Source organism: Protopterus annectens, chromosome 9.part0, assembly GCF_019279795.1.
Source record: "Protopterus annectens isolate FY-2018-M chromosome 9.part0, PAN1.0, whole genome shotgun sequence".
NCBI classification, from domain to species: Eukaryota; Metazoa; Chordata; order Ceratodontiformes; family Protopteridae; genus Protopterus; species Protopterus annectens.
The window spans coordinates 1,123,628,252-1,123,652,237 of NC_056743.1; the positions used below are offsets into that span (position 1 = coordinate 1,123,628,252).

At 37.3% G+C, this 23,986-nt stretch overlaps 1 protein-coding gene across 2 annotated transcripts in view; it reads right to left on the reverse strand.

Moving 5' to 3' along the window:
* The window catches only part of NCKAP1L (NCK associated protein 1 like), a 1,498,172-nt gene that overhangs the window by 1,374,153 nt on the left and 100,033 nt on the right, over positions 1-23,986 (reverse strand). For both annotated transcript variants that reach the window (XM_044083976.1, XM_044083975.1), the window contains one exon: positions 14,392-14,502. In XM_044083976.1, coding sequence (XP_043939911.1) covers positions 14,392-14,502 — 111 coding nt within the window. The remainder of the gene's footprint in view (positions 1-14,391; positions 14,503-23,986) is intronic.

Here is a 23,986-nt window from a genome sequence, read left to right on the forward strand (position 1 = left end):
ACACTGTAGCTTGGTTCTCTAGCTACCTCACAGGTAGACTGCAGTCAGTCAGATGGCACTCTGCACTATCTTCTCCTCTTTCAATAAAAATGGGTGTTGCTCAAAGATCCATTCTTGACCCACTACTTTTTAATATATTTAGCAACTTACTTCATTTCTCCTGTACACATTCCTCCATTGTCCAATACACTGAAGACTCCACAGTCATAACCATAGCTAAACCCCCACTGAACTCTTAGCTGCTACCCAATCTTCCTTTAGTTTAGTAGACACATGGCTCTCCAACAATCAGCTCATCCTTAACCCCCCCAAAAAAACTACTACTCTTTCTCCCAAAAACAGCTAACCATATCAAAACCTCCTTTTCTATGTCACTAAACAATACCCCTATTGTAGTTGAATCAAGTAAAAAACTCCTAGGTGTTACCATTGATGACCAACTGAAATTCAACCATCACATTAATAATTGCATCATGAAAACTCATCAGAAACTAGAACTCCTATACAGAAACAAAAACTTTCTCTCCCAAGAAGCTAGAATCAGACTTACACATGCTTACCTTCTACCATGCTTAACATACTGTTCTCAAATTCTTACTAATTTAAACTCTTCTCTATCTAAGCTTGAGTCAACATACCACAATATAGCTAGATTTGCAGCTCAACAAATATATAAACCCCATCACTGTCTATCCCTGAAACAGAAACTGGCTTGAATGACTCCCACCTACTCCAGCTCACACAGCTCCAAACCATACACTCAATTTTGCATCACCCAGCCTACTGTCCTGCCCTGTCTTCCCTAATCTCTCACTACTCCCCAACAAAATATCTCAGGAGTTCATCCCTTGATCTGTTAGATATTTATAAACCCAAATCAAAATCAGGTCAAAATATATATAGCTACCACACTTCTATAGCTTGGAACAAGTTACTTTTAGAAATCAGAAATCTGATGCATCCCAAACAATTTAAGTTGGCCAGAAAGAACATTACAAACAGCAATTGATCTTCCATTGCTCTCATTCTCCCTGATTGCAACCATCCACTGATGTACTTCTTTCCACCACCCTCTACTGTCTTCCTATCCACCTACCTCTACTTCCTTTTCCTACTCCTTCCTGCCTTCTGTTCATCTCTACACTTTCCTTTATCCAATTGCTTCCTTCTTCCTATTATCCATACACTTCCCTTTTCCTTTCCTTCTCTGAAATTAACCTCTTTTAGACATCATTACTGTTGTTCTTTAAACACTTGCTTTTCTTTTCTGTTACCTTTTCTTTTGACTTTTTAATGTTCAAGTAGATAGTGTCTAGTCTAGAATTACCATATTTAAGTTTTTCTTTTTTAAACTTGAATGTATAACTTTAGCTTTGTTAATGTTAAAATAGATAGTGTTTAGTCTTTTATACCAGTTTTCATAGCTTTTAGCTTATTTTTATTGTACTATTTGACTTTTCTCCATGGGAGTCTGTTGAAAAAGGGCTATGGCTCAGTCAGACATTCCTGGTCAACAAATGTAAAATAAAATAAATAAAAATAAATTAATATTCCCTGGTAAACCAATTTTTCTCAAGCATCAGTTTTCAAGAGTCACTTGAAAATTGTGCTTGTGTCATAAGGGTGAAGAAATGTGAAGAAAATGAAATCACTGTCATCTGTGTCAGCATATCTGGGAGGAGATTTGTGTATATTCTCAGATTAACTTGTATTGTATGCCAGGATGTCTAATTGTGAAAATGTAAATAAGTCTTCAAAATGTTGGAGTATTTCCCTGCTTATGCAAAATGTTTAAAGAATCTATCAGTGTTCGATACATTTCTAATTGCATGTTTGTGAGGGAGATTCCAAAGTACAAACTGTCTATGGAGAATTAGCTGATCAGTATGTGATGTCATTAGAATGTTCCTGGTTGCTATGTGATTATTTGAACAGATGATTGCCAGGAAAAATAACTTTTTCAAACAACTGATTGTTAACCTGGACTATAAAAGAGACTGCTGAAGTCAGTTGTGAGCAGTTAGTTAAGAGCTGCAGTCAGTTACAGTGCTGTGCAGTAGATACCTGAAACAGGACTCGCAAAAAAAAAAAAAAAAAAAAACTTAAGCCTGCCTTTGCCTTTCTGTTATGTTTTACATTAGATCAGGGACATATTTCTTTAGTTAGCTTAGGAAAGTTTAGTTATTTAGGTAAAGTTTTTCTAAGATGATGGACTTCTATCCTACAGATTAATTTTATAATTCTGGAGAATGAATTCTGGTGTTTATTGAACATTATTGATTTACATGTTTGTAATCATTTTACTTATTATTAAATGTTTTCATTACTCTACATTCTGGCTGGATAATCAGTGTGTTCTTTAAAGATTAGAGAGTGTTTATACCAGTTTGATACTTCCCAGGTCACATTGAATGCCTGGCTGCTTCTGGTCATAGCTATCATTTATTTTGATATTTAATTTGTAATACTTGATCACCCTTTGAAGGGTGTGCAGACCTGTCCAGCTCTGGTGGCAGTGTTCACAATTTGTATTGGGGTGGGGACTCAGCTGGAAATCTGTGCCAGGCTTCCCATAAGTGTTTGAGAGTGTGAAACTTATTTATTATGAGTGTGAGTGAGTCAGAGGTCTTAAAGTGGAGCACATTGCTCTTAAGTGTATAATAAAGGAATATATTTGTGGTGGGCAGAGTTACATATTCCATTTCCAAAAAATAGAGCATGTTCCTGTTGTGCTCTTAAGGGAAATTGTGGAATTTTAATTGTGTGCTCTGGTGTTTTCTGTAATGTTCCCCCACTGGCGTCAGTAGTGAGTATTGCAGTTCCTTAATTACTAACCCAAGTTTTAAGTGGGGGACGTCACTTGGTGGCAGTCTGGTGGAATATTAACTGGATGTCACATTATTGATGGCAGTCAGTTGGGATATTAACTGGACATCACATTATTGGTGGCAATGGTGGGATTTTTAATTGGATTTCAGTAACCTGTGGGAAGTTGTCATTAAGGTGTGCACTCTTGACAGCCACAAGGTAAACATTCAGAATTTCAATCCACCACAGTTTTATTTATTTTTTTTGATGTAGTCAGTGATAGTAGGCAAGGGTGTTAGCAGAAGATTTTAGCAAGCTGACAAAGATCTAGTCAGCTAAGGACTGTGAAGCCAGAGGATTTCTGCATGCCAACCTGACTAAGGAAGCAATGATTTCAGCCTTGGTTTCAGCCACAGCTCAGACCAGCCATTTGGCAGATATCCAGTTTAGTGCTGGTGATGTGCATCCTGCCACAACAGGACAGTCCACCTTTTCTTCAAAGGACCTGAGAATACACCTGGAGTAAGACAGACTGCACTGAGAGGCTGAGGAAAGAATGTGATAACTGAAGACTGAGGAAAGGGGGAAGCAGTGCCAATATGAACTGAAGGCCGAGGAGAAATGGCATCAATATGAACTGGAGACTAAACTTCTGGAGACCGAAGAAAGACTGAGGCATTTAGAAGCCGAGAACAATGAGAGACAGACAGTGCCGGCATGAAATGGAGCTTCAAACACTTAGTGGGGGTCATGGAGGTAATGGGGAAGGAAGTAACGGGACCCCATAATCCATAAAGGTCAGTAAACATTTTCCTCACTAGAGGGATGGGAATTGCTTTGATAGCTTTATTCATAATTTTGTGAGGGTATGTATACAATATGATGTTGACCATAAGCTCTGAGTTTGGTTCCTGACTCGCTTACTCCATCGTAAAGCAGTTCTGGCTGCAGCAAAGTTAAATGATGTACATTGCTTGAATTATGACAAAACAAAATATTGCTTGCTTGATTGTTTCAAACTTACACCTGAGGCATACAGAAAAATGTTTTGTGAATAGAGGCACAAGGCAGATGAAAGTGTACATCATTATGCTGCTGACTTACGTATTTATTTTCACAGATGAGTGATGGGTTTCAGGTCTCCACTTTTGAGGGACGAGCAGACATTTTGGTGAGGGAGCATGCCCTCAGTACTTTGTCTGATGACATGAGAGTCTGGTTAGCAGACCATGAGTGTAACTCTGTAAAGGAGTTAGGGAGAAAAGGGAATCTCTACTTGGCAAGTAGAGCACCACGGCATAAAAAGGGATACCCAAGGCTGTGCATGGACATAAGGGGAACCCATGCGGGGGGGTAGTCTAAACCACTCTACACCAGTAACAGGAGAAACTATTAATCCAAGTGCACGGTTATGGAGTAGATGTTTCAAGTGTAATCAGAGTGGACACATAGCAGCCAAATGTCCTTTAAGGAAAGGTGAAAAACAGAAGGTGAGGGAGCTAGCAAGTGTGGATAACAAACTGCCAGTGGTAAGTTGTTTAGAAACAACTGGTGTGCCAAATTATCACCAGAATTTATATCCTATCTTAGTAGATGGCAAACAGGTAGCTACTAAGAGTGATACAGCTTCTGATATAACCATTGTGAAGCATGCAGTGGTTAGAGAAGAACAGTACTTGCTTGGGCAGTCCACTCCAGTTAGAGCATTGGGAAGAACCCCATTCAAAATACCTTTGGCTGGGGTTCATCTTGACTGGGAGGGTAGAAGAGGAAGCAAGCAAGTATGTGTGTTTGAGGATATTCCTGCAGATGTCCTGATAGGGAATGATTTTAATGATGCAGTACCTTATGTATATGCAGTGACACTCAGTCAGGCTTGGAGAAAGGCATGTAGGTCTGGTAGTCTGGGAGAGACCCAGGAAGATCTCATACCTGAAGCTGGGACTGGCATGGTGGCTGTTTCAGAGAAGGTGCTATCTGGTAGCAGTAAGTCTGGATGTGAGCCACAGCTGCTGGTGGGCACTGATGTTCCCTTGAACACCATGAATGTGAGGATGGAGGTGAGTGGTGGTACCCAGACTGCCAGTGAGGTGCAGTTGTTGGAAGTGACTAGGCTTCCTGTGGCAGGGGAGCTGGGGAAGGTCATGAAGGTAGAGTTGAAACAGGCTCAGCTTACAGATCCTATGTTACAAAGCTTGAGGGAGATAGTTAAGAAGGCACCTGAGGCTCAAGGAAGAGGTGAGTCTGTATATTGGAACAAAGGTTTGATATATAGAGAGTGGATTCATGGAGATGGGAAAGAAGGTGAAGTAATATGGAAGTTGGTAATGCCTAGAGATTACCACCTTCCACTTTTAGCCATAGCACTTGACATTCCTTTCTCAGGTTATATGGGCAGGAAACGTACTAAGACATGTATTATGCAAAATTTCTATTGGCCTGGGATTGTGAGGGATGTGGTAGGATATTGTAGGACTTGTGAACAGTGCCAAAAAGTTGGTACAGCAGGAGACAAGGCTAACCTAAGGCTCCATTAATGCCTTTGTTATCAAAGTCCCATTTCAGAGAGTGGCTCTTGATATTGTGGGACCCCTGAGTACTCCAAGTTCTACAGGAAAGAAATACATCTTGGTGGTAGAAGACTATGCTACCAGGTATCTTGAGGTGGTGGCTTTGTCATCTTTTGAGGCAGAGAAGGTGGCAAATGCTTTGCTAGAAATCTTCAGCAGAGTAGGTTTTTCCATGGGAAATATTGAATGACCAAAGGTGCCAACTTTATGTCAGATCTGCTGACTTGTCTGCGGAAGCATTGTAGGGTGAAAATCTAAATACCAACCCCTACCATCCCAAGACTAACGGTCTTGTGGATTGATTAAACTCTACATTGAAGACTATGCTAAGGGCATTTGCAGACCAGTTTAAAAGGGAGTGGGATAAGTATTTGCCCCATCTGTTATTTGCATACATGAAAGTACAACAAGAATCTACAGGTTTTTGACCCTTTGAGTTGTTATACAGACATAGGGTGGGGGGTTTAAGACTTAATCAGAGATGTGTGGGAAGGTGAGAGTGAATCTCACAAGTAGTCTGTTATAGATTATGTTCTCAACCTTTGGACAAGACATAAGGAGCTCATGGGTTTAGCTCAAGAGAAACTATCAGTGGCCCAACAACAAAAGAACGTGTGGTGTGACAGAAATCCTTGGGTCTGACAGTATGCTGAGGGACAGAAGGTGATGGTCCTTGTTCCTGTTAGACATAACAAGTCACACGAAGCTTGGGAGGGACCCTTTGAGATGGTTTGAAAAATCAATGATGTGAACTACATGGCACATTTGGTAGGTAGGAGACAAGGGCATAAACTGTACCATGCGAATATGATGAAATCTTATCATGACAGGAATGCCCTAGTATTGATCATTCTTAGTGGACAGGAGGAAGAGTCTGAAAGGGATATGGTAACCAATCTTTTGGGTGAGGCTAGGATTGACACCTCTGTGGAAGAGATTGTTATATCACAGCAGTTAACTCCTAATCATGTCCAGAAGATAATCATGTCCAGAAGATAAAACAGTATTGCAGGAATTTGGGGATATGTTCACAGGGAAACCTAGGTGTACTACTTGGTGCAGCACCATGTGGACACAGGACCCCAGAAACCTATTAGGCAGGTTCTTCATATAGTACCTGAGAGAGTGAAGCAGACTCTGAAAGAAGAAGTAAGGGAATGTTAGAACTGGGGGTAATTCAAGGGTCTAACAGTCTTTGGGGTTCCCAGTAGTGCTAATACCATAGAAGGATGCTAGTTTGAGATTCTATGTAGACTGCCGGAAATTAAATAGTCACACAGAGTCAGATTCATGCCACATGCCAAGAACAGACAAAGCCTTAGAACAGCTAGGTGGGGATAGGTATCCAACCACTATTGATTTGACTAAGGGATACTGGCTGGTACCCTTGACTTCTGCTGCTAGAAAAAGGTCAGCTTTTGTAACCACTTAAGCATAGTATGAATTTATCAGAATGCCCTTTGGAATTAAAAATGCCCCAGCAACTTTCCAGGGGCTGGTAGACCACATCTTAGTAGGAGTATGAGAGATTATGCTCTAGTATACATGGATGACATCGCTATTTACAGTCATTTCTGGCAGGAACATCTCCAACATGTTAGGGAGGTCTTGGATAACTTAAGTAGGGCAGGATTAACCATTAAACCCAGTGTCAAGTGGGTATGGCAGAAATCACTTTTGTAGGACACAAATTGGGAAGTGGTAAAAATAGTCCAGAACTTGCCAAGGTGGAAGTTATTCAAGTATGGCCAAGTCCTGTTACTAAGAAACAAGTGAGAGCATTTCTCGGACAGTGGGATACTATAGGAAATCTGTGCCCAATTACAGTACCATAGCTGCACCCCTCAGTGACATAACTAGGAAGAATAAACCAGACAAGGTAGTATGGACCATAAATTGTGAAAAGGCATTCCATAAACTTTTGTTAGTCAGCCCAGGTTACAATAAAAAAATTATTGTACAGGTAGATGCTTCAAATTATGGGGTGGGGGCTGTATTTAGCCAAGCTTTCTGTAAAAGGAGAAGAGCACCCAGTGGTATAGCTGAGCTGTAGACTCCAACCTAGAAACAAGTATTATGCAGCCATGGAAAAAGAGTGTTTTGTCATAGTGTGGGCATTGAAAAAGCTGGAGCCCTATCTTTATGAGAGAAAATTCACTGTACAAATAGATCATAACCCTTTAAAATGGCTTAATAGGGTCAGTAAGCAAAATTTCAAATTACTGAGGTGGAGTATAGGATTGCAAGCATATGATATGACCATGCAACATCATAGTGGAGTTAATAATGTCAATGCAGATGGATTGCCCAGGAAAGGAGTGGGTTAATATTGTCAGGTAAACCCATTTTTCTCAAGTGTCAGTTTTCAAGAGTCACTTGAAAATTGTGCTTGAGTCATAAAAGGGAAGAAATGTGAAGAAAATCAAAACGCTGTCATCTGTGTTAGTATGTCTAGTGGGAAATTTGTGTATATTCTCAGATTAACTTGTATTTTATGCCAGCATATCTAATTGTGAAAAGGTAAATAAGTCTTTAAAATGTTGGGTATTTCCCTGCTTATGCAAAATGTTTAAAGAAACTGTCAGTGTTTGACATATTTGTAATTGCATGTTTGTGAGGGAGATTCTAAAGTACAAACTGTCTATGTAGAATCAGCTGATCAGTAGCTGATGTCATTAGAATGTTCCTATTTGCTATGTGATTATTTGAACAGATGATTGACAGGAAAAATAACTTTTTCAAACAGCTGATTGTTATTTTTTTTAAATAAGACAATTGAGACTCTTAACCTGGACTATAAAAGAGACTACTAAAGTCAGTTGTGAACAGTTAGTTAAAAGTTGCAGTCAGTTACAGTGCTGTGCAGTGGATAACTGAAAAAGGACTCACAAAAAAACTGTAAGCCTGTCTTTGCCTTGCTGTTATGTTTTACATTAGATCAAGGACAGTATTCTCTAGTTAGATTAGGAAAGTTTAGTTTTTTAGACAGAGTTTTTCTAAAATAATGGACTTCTATCCTGCAGTTTAATTTTATATTTCTGGTGATTGAATTTTGGTGCTTACTGAACATTATTGATTTACATTCCTGTAATCATTTTACTTATTATTAAATGTTTTCATTACTTTGCATTGCGGCTGGACAATCAGTGTGTTCTTAGAAATTAGAGAGTGTTTATATCTGTTTGATACTCCCCAGTTTACCTTGAATGCCTGGCTGCTTCTGGTCATAGCTATCATTTATTTTGATATTTAATTTTTAATAATTGATCACCCTTTGAATGGTGTGTAGACCTGTCTGACTCTGGTGGCAGTGTTTACCATTTCTATTGGGGAGGGGACACAGCTGGAAATCTGTGTCATGCTTCCTGTAAGTGTTTGAGTGTGTGAGATTTGAATTTATTTTGAGTGTGCTTGAGTGAGTCAGAGGTCTTAAAGTGGAACACATTCCTCTGAAGTTCAGAAAAAAACAGTGAAAAAAAGACAAAATAATAACTGTCCACACAGATAAAAAGTTAAGCGCTTTCTTTCATTTTAATCACAACAAACTTCTTCAGAACTGACCAGTAAACCAATTAGTCAGATTTAAATAGAAAAGTTGACTAATACATAAACCAATCAAATGTCCATTCATCTAATTGTTGATTAATACATACCATTTTCTTATAGGTTAATAGGTTGGTACTAGGCTATCAGCCCTAGGGCCTATACAACCTAGCCATACCAATTCCCTGGCTATTTCTTCCCACACTATTTACTTCTCTGGACCCCTGTCTAACAGGGTGACTGACATGATCCCCGGGGTGAATTTCCTTTCTCCCATCCAATTGTCAAGGTTCCTTTTGAAGAGGGTCAAAGAGGCACTCTGCTTGACATGTATGGCCAATCTATTCCAGAGTCTGGGGAGTCTCTGGGTCAGGAACCTATCCCTCCAGCATGTTTTGTTTATTGTGATGACAAGGTTTATATCCCTGGAGCATGTGGCTCTGAGGGATTAAGATTTCTTTAAGTGTAGCATGTCCAACAGCTCTGGGTTTGACATGGCCTTGTATGTTAAGCAGAGATCGCCTCTGAAATCTTAAAGGCAAAAATGTAAAATATGAAATATAACACTTGACACATATACAAAAAGCATATAGCACATACAAATGTGTGCCTACTACAAAAATATTTATCAAATAAATTGTTTAATAGTATAGTCTATTATATAAAAGACATTTAACATGTAAGGTCTCATTTAGACCAGGAATATGGACTGCCCTAAGGAAATCCTGCCATCTGAGCTCCTTGTTTTCCAAGGCATTATTGAATTCTATAACAAATGTAGTCAAATCTATTTCATCCAACACAAAAAATACAAATTTCCTGAAGTTATAGCACTCCAGAGCGTGTTTGGCTAAAGCATTATTAGTGTCTTTATTTCTAATAGCCAAACAATATTCATAAATCCTTTTATAAAGGGCTCTAGATGTTTTCCCCACATAAAAGTTATGACAGGTGGAGCATGTGGCCAAACATACTGCCCCCATACTTTTGCAGTTGTATCTGCCTTTACTGACCACCATTTTATTAATGTGTGGAAAAAATATATTTTTTGATGAATCAATGAACCTGCATTGTTTGCAGTTATAACATGGGTAGGTACCAGTGGCTCCTCTAAAAGTTTTGTGTTCTCCTATTTTTAAAATAGACGTTACACTTGCAACATTTTTATAAATGAAGCATGGGTGGTTCCCTATTACACTAGCTTAGTCTAGGCTTCCCAAACTAACTTTCCAGTTGTTGGAAACTGCCTTTTTAATACTGTGACAGTCAATACTAATAGAAACAGGAAAGGCATAATCCATTTCTTTTACTTTCCCACTGTTGTTATTAGTTATAAACTCACTAGTTAAAATTGGTGGGATATAGCCAGTCAGCTAGCAGCCAAACTTACCCAACTCCCCAATTCTCAGATCACATATCTGCATCAACATCCTCCCCTAAAATCTCCCAAGAACAAATCCTCAAGATGGTATAAAGTGCCAAGAACACTATTTTTATGAGACTGGAACATGACTTGTCAGACCCTCCCCAAAGAGGAAATTTTATGTCAGCCTCCAAACAGGCTTCATACCTGGATGAATGGAGGACAGCTGCAGTTATCCTCTTTCTCAAAGGTGGGGCACTGATGGACTCAGTAATAATAGACTCCTAAGCCTGACCAGCCTCATCTGTAAGGATATGTAAAGGATAATTATGGAATTAATAAAACAACGATATCAGTAATCTACAACTCTCAGCCCAAGCTAGTTCATATTCTTTAAGGGCATATTCTGCCTACTTAGCCTGGTTGAATTCTTTGAAAAGGTAACTGAAGCAATGTTTGAGGGGAGATCAGTACATATCTATACCTCACAAAGGCATTCAACACCATCCCACACTCAGGTATTGCAGATAATCAGTTAAATGTAAATCCCTAAGTAATTCAATGAATAGCAACCTGGATCACAAAAAAGAACCCATGAAATTAGGATGGGCAGTTATATCACCTGAGAATGTCTTGACACTAGTGATGTACATTTATATCTATTAGATCAAAACAAATATTAAGGGTTTACACCTGACCATGTTTGCAGTTGACTGTAAACTTGGTGCCATCAAAAAATCCCCCGAGGACACCAACATCCTCCAAGATGGCCTTCCAAATCAAACAGCTAGTATCAAAACCATGGACAAAAACTAAATGCCAAGATATGTATAATCATATCCTTCGGCAAGCATGACTTCACTTGTAACTCTCACACATGGCTGAAAGTTCATCCCTTAGTCAAGGTTGTGGGAACCTATGTCAACAACAAAGTGTCCTTTGATCACCATGTGTCCACTATTGAAAGGAAGTCTTCATTCATCATGCAGTTTATGTATGTCGAGGGATGTAATTATTCCACCTTATTTAACTCTTGTCAGAGCAATCTTTGAATATAACGCATAATTTGGTATATACCTGTTCAAGCACTTGTCACAACTGGAGGGACCACAGTGCTTTCTCACAAAAAAATCAAGGACCTAAATGAGGAAAACTATGCAATCAGTCTCAAAATCTTGTGCCTCTTCTCAATATCTTACAAACTACTAAGAAGTAACCCCTGCCTCATGTTTACAGCTTCAACAAACTCCATCCTGCAAGACCTACTAAACATTCATAGGTCCAGTGTTAGTGTCAACAGCCTCTCAAAGGATCTGAACATCTTTTGAAGCATAAATAAAACATGCGGGATGGGTATCTATACATCACAGGGAATATCTGTTCTATGAAACTGTTTTCATTTCCACATAAAATAAGTACTTTTCTTGCTCTATTTCAACATAATTTGAGCAAATGTAAGGAAAACTGCAAATTCACCCCAGTTTGAATGGAAGGGAAACTGCAAATTCAGCCCAGTTTGTCACCCATATTTTTCTTGGATAGGGTCAACAAGTAAATGTCCCAACATGTCACTGTCCTGCCCACTTCTGGGTTATTCATACACAAAAATATAAGTGCTAAAAATTTCCACTGGAATGTAAGGTTAGGCTTCTTAAGTTTCTCATAGATCGGTAGCCTAAATTGAATGGGTAAAAGCAAATGCTATCTAAAACATTAGCACTTGAAGTTTTGCACAGCATTCAAACAATACATATAAATAATATAAAAATGTCAGAACTTTTTGTAATAATTATAAAAAAAATAAATAAATAAAAGAACACAGAGACTTTACAAAAAAGCCACTCACTTTTTATCAATATTCCACTCTTTAAAACTCAGTTTGTCAGTGAGGCACTGATCCACTTTTTTTATAACTTGAAACCATCCAGCTATTTTTTCAAGCATTTTTTTTTTCTTTTCTTTATTTTTTTTTTTTTAACTTCAACTACTTTACTTAATGGGGCATATTTCATAGTCTACTCTATCGTAAATGGGCTTAACGTCAGGAAAATTTGATGCCTGTTTTTATATATTAAATAATAACAGCAACTGAAATGAAAACCCTCCCTAATAGCAGCAGTGCAATGAGAAAGAGCAATATGAAATCTGTAAGTAGTAAAACTTTCTTACCACCTACTGTATAAGCCATCTTTGAAATTCAGTGCTACAATGTTGTTACTAATTGCTAATTTGAAAATACAGCTGCTTGGCTTGTTCCATACAAGTACTCTTTATGGAATCATCCCCTGTCTTCCTAATCATCTCCTAGCAGACTCTTTTCTCTCTACACACCACACACACACACACACACACACACACACACACACACACACACACACACACACACACACACACACACACACACACACTGTACCCATCACTGGAAATTGTCCATTTCTCATCATCTTCAAACTTTGGGCACGTGCTTCTCTACCAAACTACCAACAAAACCAAACTTCTTCTTCACAATTTTGTTGATAGTTCCTATTTTGTCTTCCTTATATTTCCTTCTTATATTGGAAATCTCTACTTCCATTATTGCAGGTTTTAATGAAAGTTTTCAAAAACATGGTAAACCATGGTAGGTAACTAGTAAGTCAGGGCCAGAAATTGCTCCCTATCAGCAACTGCTGTTGCATCTGAAATTAAATTCAGTGATGCAACTGCTTTTCTGTAGTTGACCATTAGATTATAAAATCACACAAATATTAAACTGATATAAAATTAGTACCTAAACCAAATAATTTTAAATACACAAATGCTTCAATGTTTATGTTTATTTTGACTCATTTAAGCAGCATGGTTATGATTTTATTGTTGGTGTTAAATGGATAACCGTTTATATTAATCAGTTGTAGTTACAAGTGTAAAATATTAAGAAAAAATATTAAGAAAGGCGACATCACTAACTTAAAAATTTCTTTATGTACCAAGTTCTCAATTTACCTAATCATGTTTACAGTGTCCTATACCTAAAGTATATTCTACCCGGTACTACATTTAGGTATTTAAAAGCTCTCTGTCTTCTTAAATTATGTTAGCAGCATGCAAACCATTTTAAAGTGATAACAGAATCACGGAAATTTGGAATATGTAACGGAAGTCAATAAAAAATTTGCTAATGCCCTCTTCAGGTACACTCAAAGGATGGGCAATTGGGCATGGGTGCACTCAAAAAATGAATAATAAACATCTTTGTGTTGTAGAGCCAGAGTCCATCATTTTTCAAACTTACTAGTACTAATTTCAGGGTCACTAAATAGATTAAATCCCAGACAGCAACAACCTTAATGAAAGAACACTATTTCTAACCTACAAGATTGGGTGTTGTGACCCTTGCTGGTGTATGTATCGCCAAATTGCAAGTGTGTTGTTCTTTCATTGACAGAACTACAAACTACATTTTAAATCATTAATAACCAAAAAGCCAAACAATGACATCTGATAACAAACGTCTTCAGTGTTTAGACTTATATCATAAATACCCAGAGCAGTATGCTGGGCATCTTCTTAAAATGGCAATGCTAGATCTGCACAAAATTTGTGGGACAAGAATTATATGCACAGAACCATATCTAGCAAAATACCATAACTAGAAGTAGCTTTATGTTTCATTAGTGCATATCTAATTCTCTGTATGTCATTCATCCATAATTTGGGGGTCTGTAGACAATGCAGCCTGTCCAAATTAATTAGTATCAGTATCACCAGAGCTTTGAGAACATCCAGTCTACAAGCTGTCCATTCTGCTGCTTCAGTATTTGCTTTAATAGTTCAGGCCAAAAAATTGTGATGGCCTGTCATCTGACCTTAATATTTCTGAATGGAATGTGTACTAATACATCATTTTCTGATCAGGGATTAGAGTTGATCCCATCTCTATTGTATGATCCATGTCATGTGACACCCTTTATATCTAACATAGAACAGTCTGACCTTTTACAAAGAGTCCAAATATTCATACATCAATTTCCAGCATTAAGAGAAACAGTAATTCCTTCATTCTCAGAAAATGCTAGAAAAAGAAGACTCCTGTATGTGCTAGAGTAAAAAAAAAAAAGTACTTACATTGCTACTCCGGAAGTCAATGTTTGGAAATTTCTTGTTGATATACCTGACGGCTGCCTCCATATTCTTATCAACCAGATGCTGTGGTTTTGCTTTCGGATCTGCGCAGGTCTGAGAAGGTAAAAACAAATAAAATAAAACCATTAGTAATGAGAAATATTAATGTAGGTACAACAATAAATTGAGAGTTGCAGCAGTCGTACTTAGCAATTGTAATGTTTTTGTTTGAACCCTAATATTTTTAGGACTTAGTTTGTACATGTACTATAATAAGATTTCTAGTGAACTTAATATTCACATATGAAATCCCCTAAAGGTCATCTGCGTGATATCTCACAGAGTCTGATTATAGGAAGAATGGAAGTATTTAATGATGTTCTGGCAAATTTTCCACTAGTTAAAGGAAAATATTTCCTTAGTATTCCTTGTAAAAGGATCATAAGCCACACAGGATCTCTCTGGTCAACAAAAAAACTGAAAGGAAATCTAAAGAATTTTGGATATGGCATTTATAATAACCAGTCTGCTAGGTGATTGGGAATTACATTTAAGAATTTTTCTTTCAGAATGAGTCTTTTTTCAAGAAAGCATAGCAAATTAATTTTCGAGTTAGTAGCCTCCCCTGCAGTACACAGAGTTTGTTTTATGGGCAACAGTACTGATTTAGTTTTTGCAGACATTTCTCTTTGTGGGCAATTGCTGTTTAGTTGTGGGAACTCCATGCATAATGAATAAATACGCACTCAATTAGGTTATGGATAGCATAGCTATAATTAGGTAATTAACTAGATATGGAACAAATCCTGAATTATACAAAGGCCTTATGAAGATGTAACTGCATTACTCAAAAGCTACAGGAGTATGTATGCATATTAGTCACATCATTTGCCTGTAAAAAAGAGCAGGCATTGTGTAAAATGATCAAACTTTAATGTAAACAGAAGTTTCAGCAAACCAGCAGCTGCACTTGCAATGTTGGATACACTGACAATTCTCTTATATGCATGCTGGCAAGCACTCAAGGCAAAACTGGAGGTCTTACCTTATGAAAAAATAAAAGCATCAACTAAAACGGCATAATTGTAATGTTACACCAAGCATGAATCTAGTTGTCAAGTTATAAATGAGCCTATTAGACCAGTTTATGGAATATTGACTGGAATGATTGATATGCTATCCATGAGTGACATCATTTGCAAAGCCTGTCTTCTGACAATTGCATACCACATTATTGATTGTTAGCATGTGTGTAGACAGACATTTTTGATGTATGTACCAAACTCTTCTGCCAGTACCTTACTCAAACATAACTTTTCTTTTTTTAAATGTATAGATCCTAAACATGAAATGAAAGATGCAGCACATGAAGTACAATTCTTCCATTAGAAGCCTTTAATTGAATAACTAGTAAAATAAAAAGCAAATACCCTCTTTATCATTATCCTGTTTGCTGGTTTATATACGCTTATTTAATTTTAGTTATAAGGCTGGCACATCTGGTCCTCTTCTGCTAGATGAAATAATATTCCCTTCAAAAATGAATTGCACACCATAACTTAAATGGCATATGCTTGACTACACCCATGATTAACAGTCAACAAAAAGCAATTGCTTGAAAAGACACATTAGTCCATTAATATAGCTTTTTTTTCATCTGTACAGCTCTTTAATATAAAGATTATATTGTAGGAAGACAAGACTAGGTATTACTAAATTGCAGAAATGGCATTATAAAGTCTCTTCAATTAGTTGCAGTGCCAAATCTCCAAAAAGAGATTTCCAGCTGGAAGACTGAGATGCATTATATTATGTTTCTGGAAAAGCTGATGAGTTGCTATTCATGGTGATCATCCAGAATTCATCTATACAGACAGTCCATTAAGCAATGCATCTAGTTAGCATTAAAATCTTCAAAATGGTGCAACACCTGTGCACCAAGGGATAGCCTTTCTGGTGACATGGTTTCTCCATCAACACCAGGACAATTTTGTGTGGGATAATATCCATGCATTATAGTCATCACATGTATTCACCACAGTACCTGACATTTCAATATAATCTTTGGATAACCTACTCCTGCTTCAGCATACATTCCACATGAAATATAAGGCTTCTAAGATTACAGATTGTGGAACACAGTACTGTTGAAGGCTGTTAACTTATTTCTAATTACCACAGGAGCAGCAATGGCTTCGTTTATAGCCTGTACTTGAGAATAAGAGATTAAATTTGCAGTCGATATCTTGAAAGTAGGCAAAGCCTCTGTATGTTTAGGCTTCTTTGTGAGGTATAGAAAAAATGGATTACATCATGAGGATCAATGTTCATTAAGTCTTCAAAGAGATTTAGAAAAGCTGGGCTCCACTGTCTTGAAAATATGAAATATGCAGGCAAAAAATTGATTCTCTAGCTTGGGAATCACATCTTACAGTGTCATCATACACAGTTATCATATTTAACAGAGTGCAAGACTTTTGTGGACATGGATTCTTAGGATCCAAAAAGTCATTGATAGACTAAAAGCTAAGAATCATTGGAAACATCTATCTATCTATCTATCTATCTATCTATCTATCTATCTATCTATCTATCTATCTATACACATGTATGTAGGGTACTTTGATATTTCAGATTATGAGAAGATTTCTGTTTTTTTTTAATCATATCTCTGAGATGGGGAATCCCCAGCAGAGGCATAGCCAGGATTTCGGGAAACATTTACCACATTATATATCAAAGTGTACCACCTTATAGAATGCAGCTTTTTTATTTTATTTATTTAAAATGTGTTAACCAGGATAGTGCACAGTTCACAAGAAGCCAATGTCAGTCTCTGCTTAGGAATACAAAGAAAATCAGAATTACATATAGTGAGAGACAGCAAAAGAATGATAAAAATACACACATGTCAAGTGCCAATATCAGATAATTAAAATGTAAAGTGGACTGCTCTGGTGGCATAGAGGGATAAAGCCCTGAGTATAGCCCAGTAGTCAGTGGCTCAGATGACTGATGGAGCTGCAGGGAAGGGATGGGCCTGCCCATCATGGATGGGAGGGTGCTTGTTGATGCTCTCCCTAAGGTGAGGTGTGGCCCAAAAGAGGGGAGTGTTTCTTGGACACAATTGACAAGCATGTGGGTCAGGGAAAGGAAGTGGTTATGATATAAACAAAAAATATCCCCCCTCGGACAGGAGCACAGAGGTGCCCTCCCTAGGATCCATGTCTGGCCTCAGCAATACTGGAATAAGTCCAGAGAGGGATAGGAAGATAGGTGGTAGACCCATTATAAACTTGGGGCACTTGGGGCCCTGGTTAGTGTACATGAAGACTGAGGGGACCACAAAATGAAAAAAATAAGTAAAATGTAAAGGGTATCTACAACTGAATATACATTATTTGCAAAAATCAAGAAAAAAAATCATGGAGAAAGTGAACTGCCTGTGTGATAACTATAGCAATGTGTTATCTAACTGGGAATGATGGGATAGTTGAGTGGAGTGAAGGATATCAGATGGAGATTGTGAGTCGAAGGAAGGAGAAGTTATATTAAGCAAAAGATTATGTGAGTGAGAAGTGAGACTGGTGCGACAGAACCTGCCATATGAAAGACAGTAAGTGTTACTAGTAAGAAAGAAAGAGCAATGTAGATCAGTTTAGATGATATGGCTGATTGAAAGATAATGGCATTTGACTGATGAGAGCAGCAGGGCCTTTAGTTGAGTCCTAAATTTTGCATAAGATTTGGTATGGTCTATTGTAGGGTAAAGCTTTCACAGATTTTTGGACATTTGCATGCTTTTTACTGTGCACACAGTTGTTTTAATTTTTAAGGGACCGGGTAATCTTACAAATTTTATTGGTAATTGTTTGAATGTATGTCAGTTTTGTTTTTTATGCTGAGGCTAAGGGGGAGGCCATATTCAAGTCGGTAGAATGACTTTGCCTATATCTGTTCTGGAGGTTTTAATAAGAAAGGGTCGATATCTTATTGACACAAAATAGGAGACAATTAACCTTTTTTTATGTAGTCAAGGTGGAGGGAGAAGTTAACGATGGGGACAAAAGAAATACTAATGTGTTTAACAGATGTACTGTTTTCTTTGGGTGTTGTGGTCATAGATATGCAAAATGTTTTGTGGTTTTTTAACTGTATGTTTGGTGCCAAAAATCATAGTTTTGGTTTTGTTGGAATTGAGAATGAGGATTTTGTTAGAGAGCAAGTGGATTAAGGCTAGGAAATCTGCCTGCAGGTCTGTCTAAAGGTTGGATAATGAGTTGGTTGTGCAAAATAATATCATACTTTCTGTGTAGAAAAGAAGGGGGAGATAAACGGTCATGGGGAAGTTTATTTATAAGGACAGAACTTAGTAGAGGAACAGGTATGGAATCTGGGAACTCAGGGTATGAATTTTGACAGAGGAGTGTCGATTTGTGAGAGAAATTTGAAACCACGCAAGGGAATAGGGTGTATGCCTATTTGTAGTAGAAGATGGAGGAAGATGTTATGGTCAATGAAGCCAAAGACTTTTGTAAAGTTGATAAACATAGTTCTAGTGAGTTGGCTTCTTTCCATAGATAGTAGCATTTCATTGGTCAGGGTCCATAGGGCTATGAGTGTACTATGACTGGACCAGAATCTGTGTTTAACTCATTACATCCCAGTGATGCCTCCAGCTGCATCTGCAGTTAACTCCTACTGACACCTGTAGGTGTCAAACATTGATTTTTCAGATTTGCATCAATAATTCCAAAATAATGCTATGTACAAGGTTTTAAAAGATTTCATCTTAAAGATTATAGAATGGCAAACTCAACTGCATTAATATTTGACCTCTGTTCAGTGCAGGTAAGTAGATATTAACTGTTGTTTTTAAGATATTAATTTATATTAATTTATATAGATCTAATTTGTACATTTTTTTAAATATCTCAACAACCAAGTAACACAGACAGAACTCCTTAGCCTCATATGAAAGATCTCAGTTAGATGAATAAAATGCTGCTGACACTATGTGTGTAACTTGAGTGGCTGCTGAGATACTGTAAGTTGTTTAAAACTATTACAAATGTAATAATTACTGTGTTTACTGTGACTTATAAAATTCTGTTTGCGATCTAGAACCTAAAGAATATTGCCACTATAAAAGAGCTTATTATGAAGAGCTTGCCATTTATACTTCTTTCATAACATCTATGATTCCAGAAATATGAACATTTATTTAAAAAAATGTGAGGACATAATTTGATTCTGTCAAAAAGCTTAGGCTCCACCCACTGGAAGTTACAGTGCAAACTTCCTAAGCTCCAATGGAGTGAATGAGTTAAGGGATATTGGAGGTAGTGATGCTTTCAGTAAGCTGAACATAGATATTTTTTTCAAGCTTCTATCCTTCCACCACTTTAGTTATGTAAGAAAATGCATGGAATACAAAAAAAAAAAAGAGTTTTTGTTTCTTTGTGGTTTCATATTTCTTAAAAACACATATCAAACCACAGTTATTGCATTCCATCCCCTGTGCATGTCAACATTCAGCACTGACAAGTACTGCCTCAAAACATGCAATCCGTTTGCTTTGGTCTCACACTCAGTTACCCACACAGACATAAGCAAACACATATACAACCATACATTGCTTCCCTACACATGCTCAGTATGAAACTGATAGAGCATCAGTAGCCCACAGGGAAAAAAAAATGCCTAACGGCATAATGACGAAAATTTTTTCCCATAGGAAATCATTGCCGGTGCAATTTCTAACTGTGTGCCAGCAATGATTCACTTCTTATGGGAAATTTCTCTCTTTTTAGGGTTTATGTGACCATGTAGTTAGTATATATAAGTTCAGGGGTGTGAGGGGCTTCCCCTCCACATCAGGAAATGCAGGGGGAGGCTTGCTCCCAGCAAAAACAAATAAAATAATTATTTTCATCTTTTTGGAATGTAGACTTTTGGGAAGCTGGCATTTCATAGCAGAATCCCCCACACATACACACACTCTGTAATCATGAGCTGTTCATGGTTTTCATAAACTATAATCACCATAGGCAGTGAGGCACCAACTTCCTATACATAATTTTACTACCATGACGTCTGGACCATCAGGACAGATCATGTCATAGTCAGAGCAGAATATCTTAAAGCATTGATACTGTGATAAATAAAGAATGATATTGATTGTAAGTCTCATCTACTGCTATAGACTTTACTATGGTCCCTTTACATTGCTAACCTCTGAGTTGGACAAGTTAAAAATATAGATAGACAACAGATACATATACAGATAGATGGATAGATAAGTTGTCTCATTTGCTGTAGTCTCTGCTGAATAGCATGGCAAATGTTACATCCAAGTACCGAGTATTAACTACAATTCATAATCGCTTCATGGAGTTACAACCCAGTGTTGTGGAATAAGTGTACAGACTAGGCAGATGACATCTGTATTTGTTCTTGATTCCATTTTTAAGTTGTTAACTAATAATAAACTTGCCTATAATTAGACATAAATTTACCCACATATAGTGGTATAATTTCCTAGTACTGTCAGTGGTCTTACTGAAGCTGAATTTTCACTGATAGTTCTAATTTTTGACTGTAGTGGCTAAATATAGTCAAAGAACTCTGCATTGAAATATTACTTAAGTATGTTTAGCCCACGTCCTTTAATCTGCTGCTTTGGTAATGTATTTTGTCATCTATTTTGGATAGATATCTTCATTGTGGCTGAGCCCATATGACATTTTGTTGCTATGCATGCTGCCTCTTGCCTTGCTGTCTCTTTGTTTAGTGGTCTGCTGTGCTGTGTTTGCAAAGTTTTTGCAAATGTTCTACTTAAGTGCATGAATTATCTGTGGTTTGCAGAATTCAGTTCACTGGACAGGGGATTCCGATATGTTTAGTTAATAACAGTGCTATGAAGAATGGAGGAGATTCTACTGTGCACTGTGCTTTTTATACAGTTATATAACATATTTACTTGAAATGGAGAAGAAATACATTTTGCTTCATTCACTGTATTCTCATGCAAGGTTGAAAAAACTATTATTACAGAGCAGAATTACCTTTTAATACTTTCTGAAGTCTTTTCTGTATTTTTACAAACGGTTCACATAGCATGTGGAAAAAACAGCAGACTCTGCTACTTACACTGCTGTATGCTACATTTTCAAATACAGATTTAATGGCCATGAGAAGTGTGTTAAACCAAATTATCCTTAGAATAATTAAGCCATATTTCAGTGTTCTGTTGTGCTGAGTTGTTTTGCTTCTCTAAGTCTGAATGAACTTAATTGTTTTGCAATATAATTTCAGCATTTTAAGGAATATAGTGATACATATACTCAGTTATTTCATCTTCAACACCTTCTAAGTCAGTAAAAACACACTGAGAATGTTTCTTTTCCTGATAGGGGTTTTTCACTTTTTGGTCAAGTCCAGCTTCCATAGCCTCCATCTCCCACCATGCAATACATGTTAATGTATATGCTAGCCAGCCTCTTATTTATTTTTCTAATCCTCATAAGAATTGTCTTACATATGTTCCATATGGCCTCAAAATGTGTTGTTGGATTTACTGAAATATTTAGATATGCTGATTCAATTATTCACCACCATTTTTTGTGAAATAATACAATCCTTGGTCTCCCATGATCTGTTCAACTTATGTAGCCAAATTGTATTCTATTGTTTAAATGTGTATTTTTTCTGAAACTGGGTATTCAGTTTGATTAAGTGAATAACTTTAAAATACACACTTCCCACCTTCCTCTAATGTTCTTGTTTTCTTTCTTTATGTGGCTTCTGATACAAACCATGCACCATTTTATTGTCCTGTTCTATCCTGCCTGTACTCTGTCTATAGCCTTAAAAGGATGATAACTTCAAAATTAAAGTGTTCCAGATGGAGTTTTATTAACAGTCTATATAGGAACTTCATATTTTTCTGCTGGCAATATTTCTTATACATTCCAGTTTTCCACCAGTGGAAAAATTACTTAGATTTTTATCATGAGTTTTGTCTCCCATTTAAAAAAAATCTCAGGTTACAAAGTCAGCAATAAAGTTAATTAAATAAATAGGTTATCTGATACAATTATCCAACATCTGGTTCCTTTGCTATGGCTTTTTATACCGTACTTTACTATATTTTACTTTCCAGATACATTATGCTTTATCCTTTGAACTGGATCATTGAATCTAATTTGTACTGCTTTGGCACAGTTCTCCAGACTTCCGAATTCTCATTTATTTATTTTATTTTATTTTATATTTGTTTACTGGGAAAGTCCTACTGGACACAGGTCCATTTTCAGCGGAGGCCCGGGGAGAAAAGCTCCACAATTCAATACAATACATGAGAGAAGAGAAAAACATTGAGCATACTTATAGCAATCATACACAATATGTTAGAGATTAACAATTCTTATAGTAAACAATCAGTGAGGTACATAATAAACATAAAACAGCATTTGTATTATTTTTACAGTTATAAGTTTTGTCAGGTAAATATCCACAGGTTCACAAGCTTTCAGGGGAACTGATTATAATTAGCTGTACACAGAAACATTCTCTTGGTTTGGGTTAGCCTGGTGAGTGGCATGAACATAGCCAATCACTTAAATAGTGGGTTTTCAGGAGTTTTTTGAAATGAATAAAGGAGGTGGTAGAAGTTATTTGGCTTGGTAGTGTGTTCCATGTTTTAGCAATGGTGCTGGCAAAGCGGGATTTACCGGCATCATTTTTATGTTGGATGACAGTTATGAGGTTCTGGTAACTAGATCTTAAGGTTCTAGAGGGAATGTGAGGCTGAATTAGATGATGAAGTACTGGGGTTTTCTCAGGAAGTTTGTGTGCTATAGAGAGTTGATTGAGTAGAAGTATATGAGGCAACTCATGCCAGTTGAGCTGCTTAAGGGATAGATAGTGGTGGGACCTATATGCAGCTTCAGTAGCAAACTTGGCAATCTTGTTGCAGCAAGATTCCATTTTATTTGGATCAGTGTGGCAGAGATTAGTCAAGATGGGAGAGGCATAGAGGAGGGTGGATAGAAGATGAGTCCTTGCGATGGTTGCTTTAGTGTGTTTAGTCATAAACTGTTCCTGTAGAGGAGTCCAAGTTTTTTATTAACTTTATTTATGGTTTGTGCTATGTGGATGTCGAACCTCAGGTTATTGTTTATTTCTACATCTAGCAGTTTAGTGTGTGTGGTTGGACTAATTTGAATGTTTTCTTTAAAGTACATGGTGAAATAACTATTTAGGGGAGGAGATCTGCCTGGGCTGAAAATAATTAGTTTGTTTCTTTTGGGGGGATTAAGAAGAATTTTGACGTTAGTGAACCAAGTTTCTGCTAGGGTGAAGTTATTTTGGGTTAAGGTTTGTAGTTCATTTAGGGTGGTGGCAGCACATATAAGGGTGGTGTCATCTGCGTATTGTACTACTGAAGCAGTGGGTGAGAAGGAAGAGATCTTGCTCGTAAATAAAGAGAACAGCAAAGGGCCAAGGATGGATCCTTGAGGGACTCCTATGGTAACTGGTAACAGGGGGGACAGTTGTCCCTGCCATAGGACTGCTGATGGCGAGATAAGTAGCT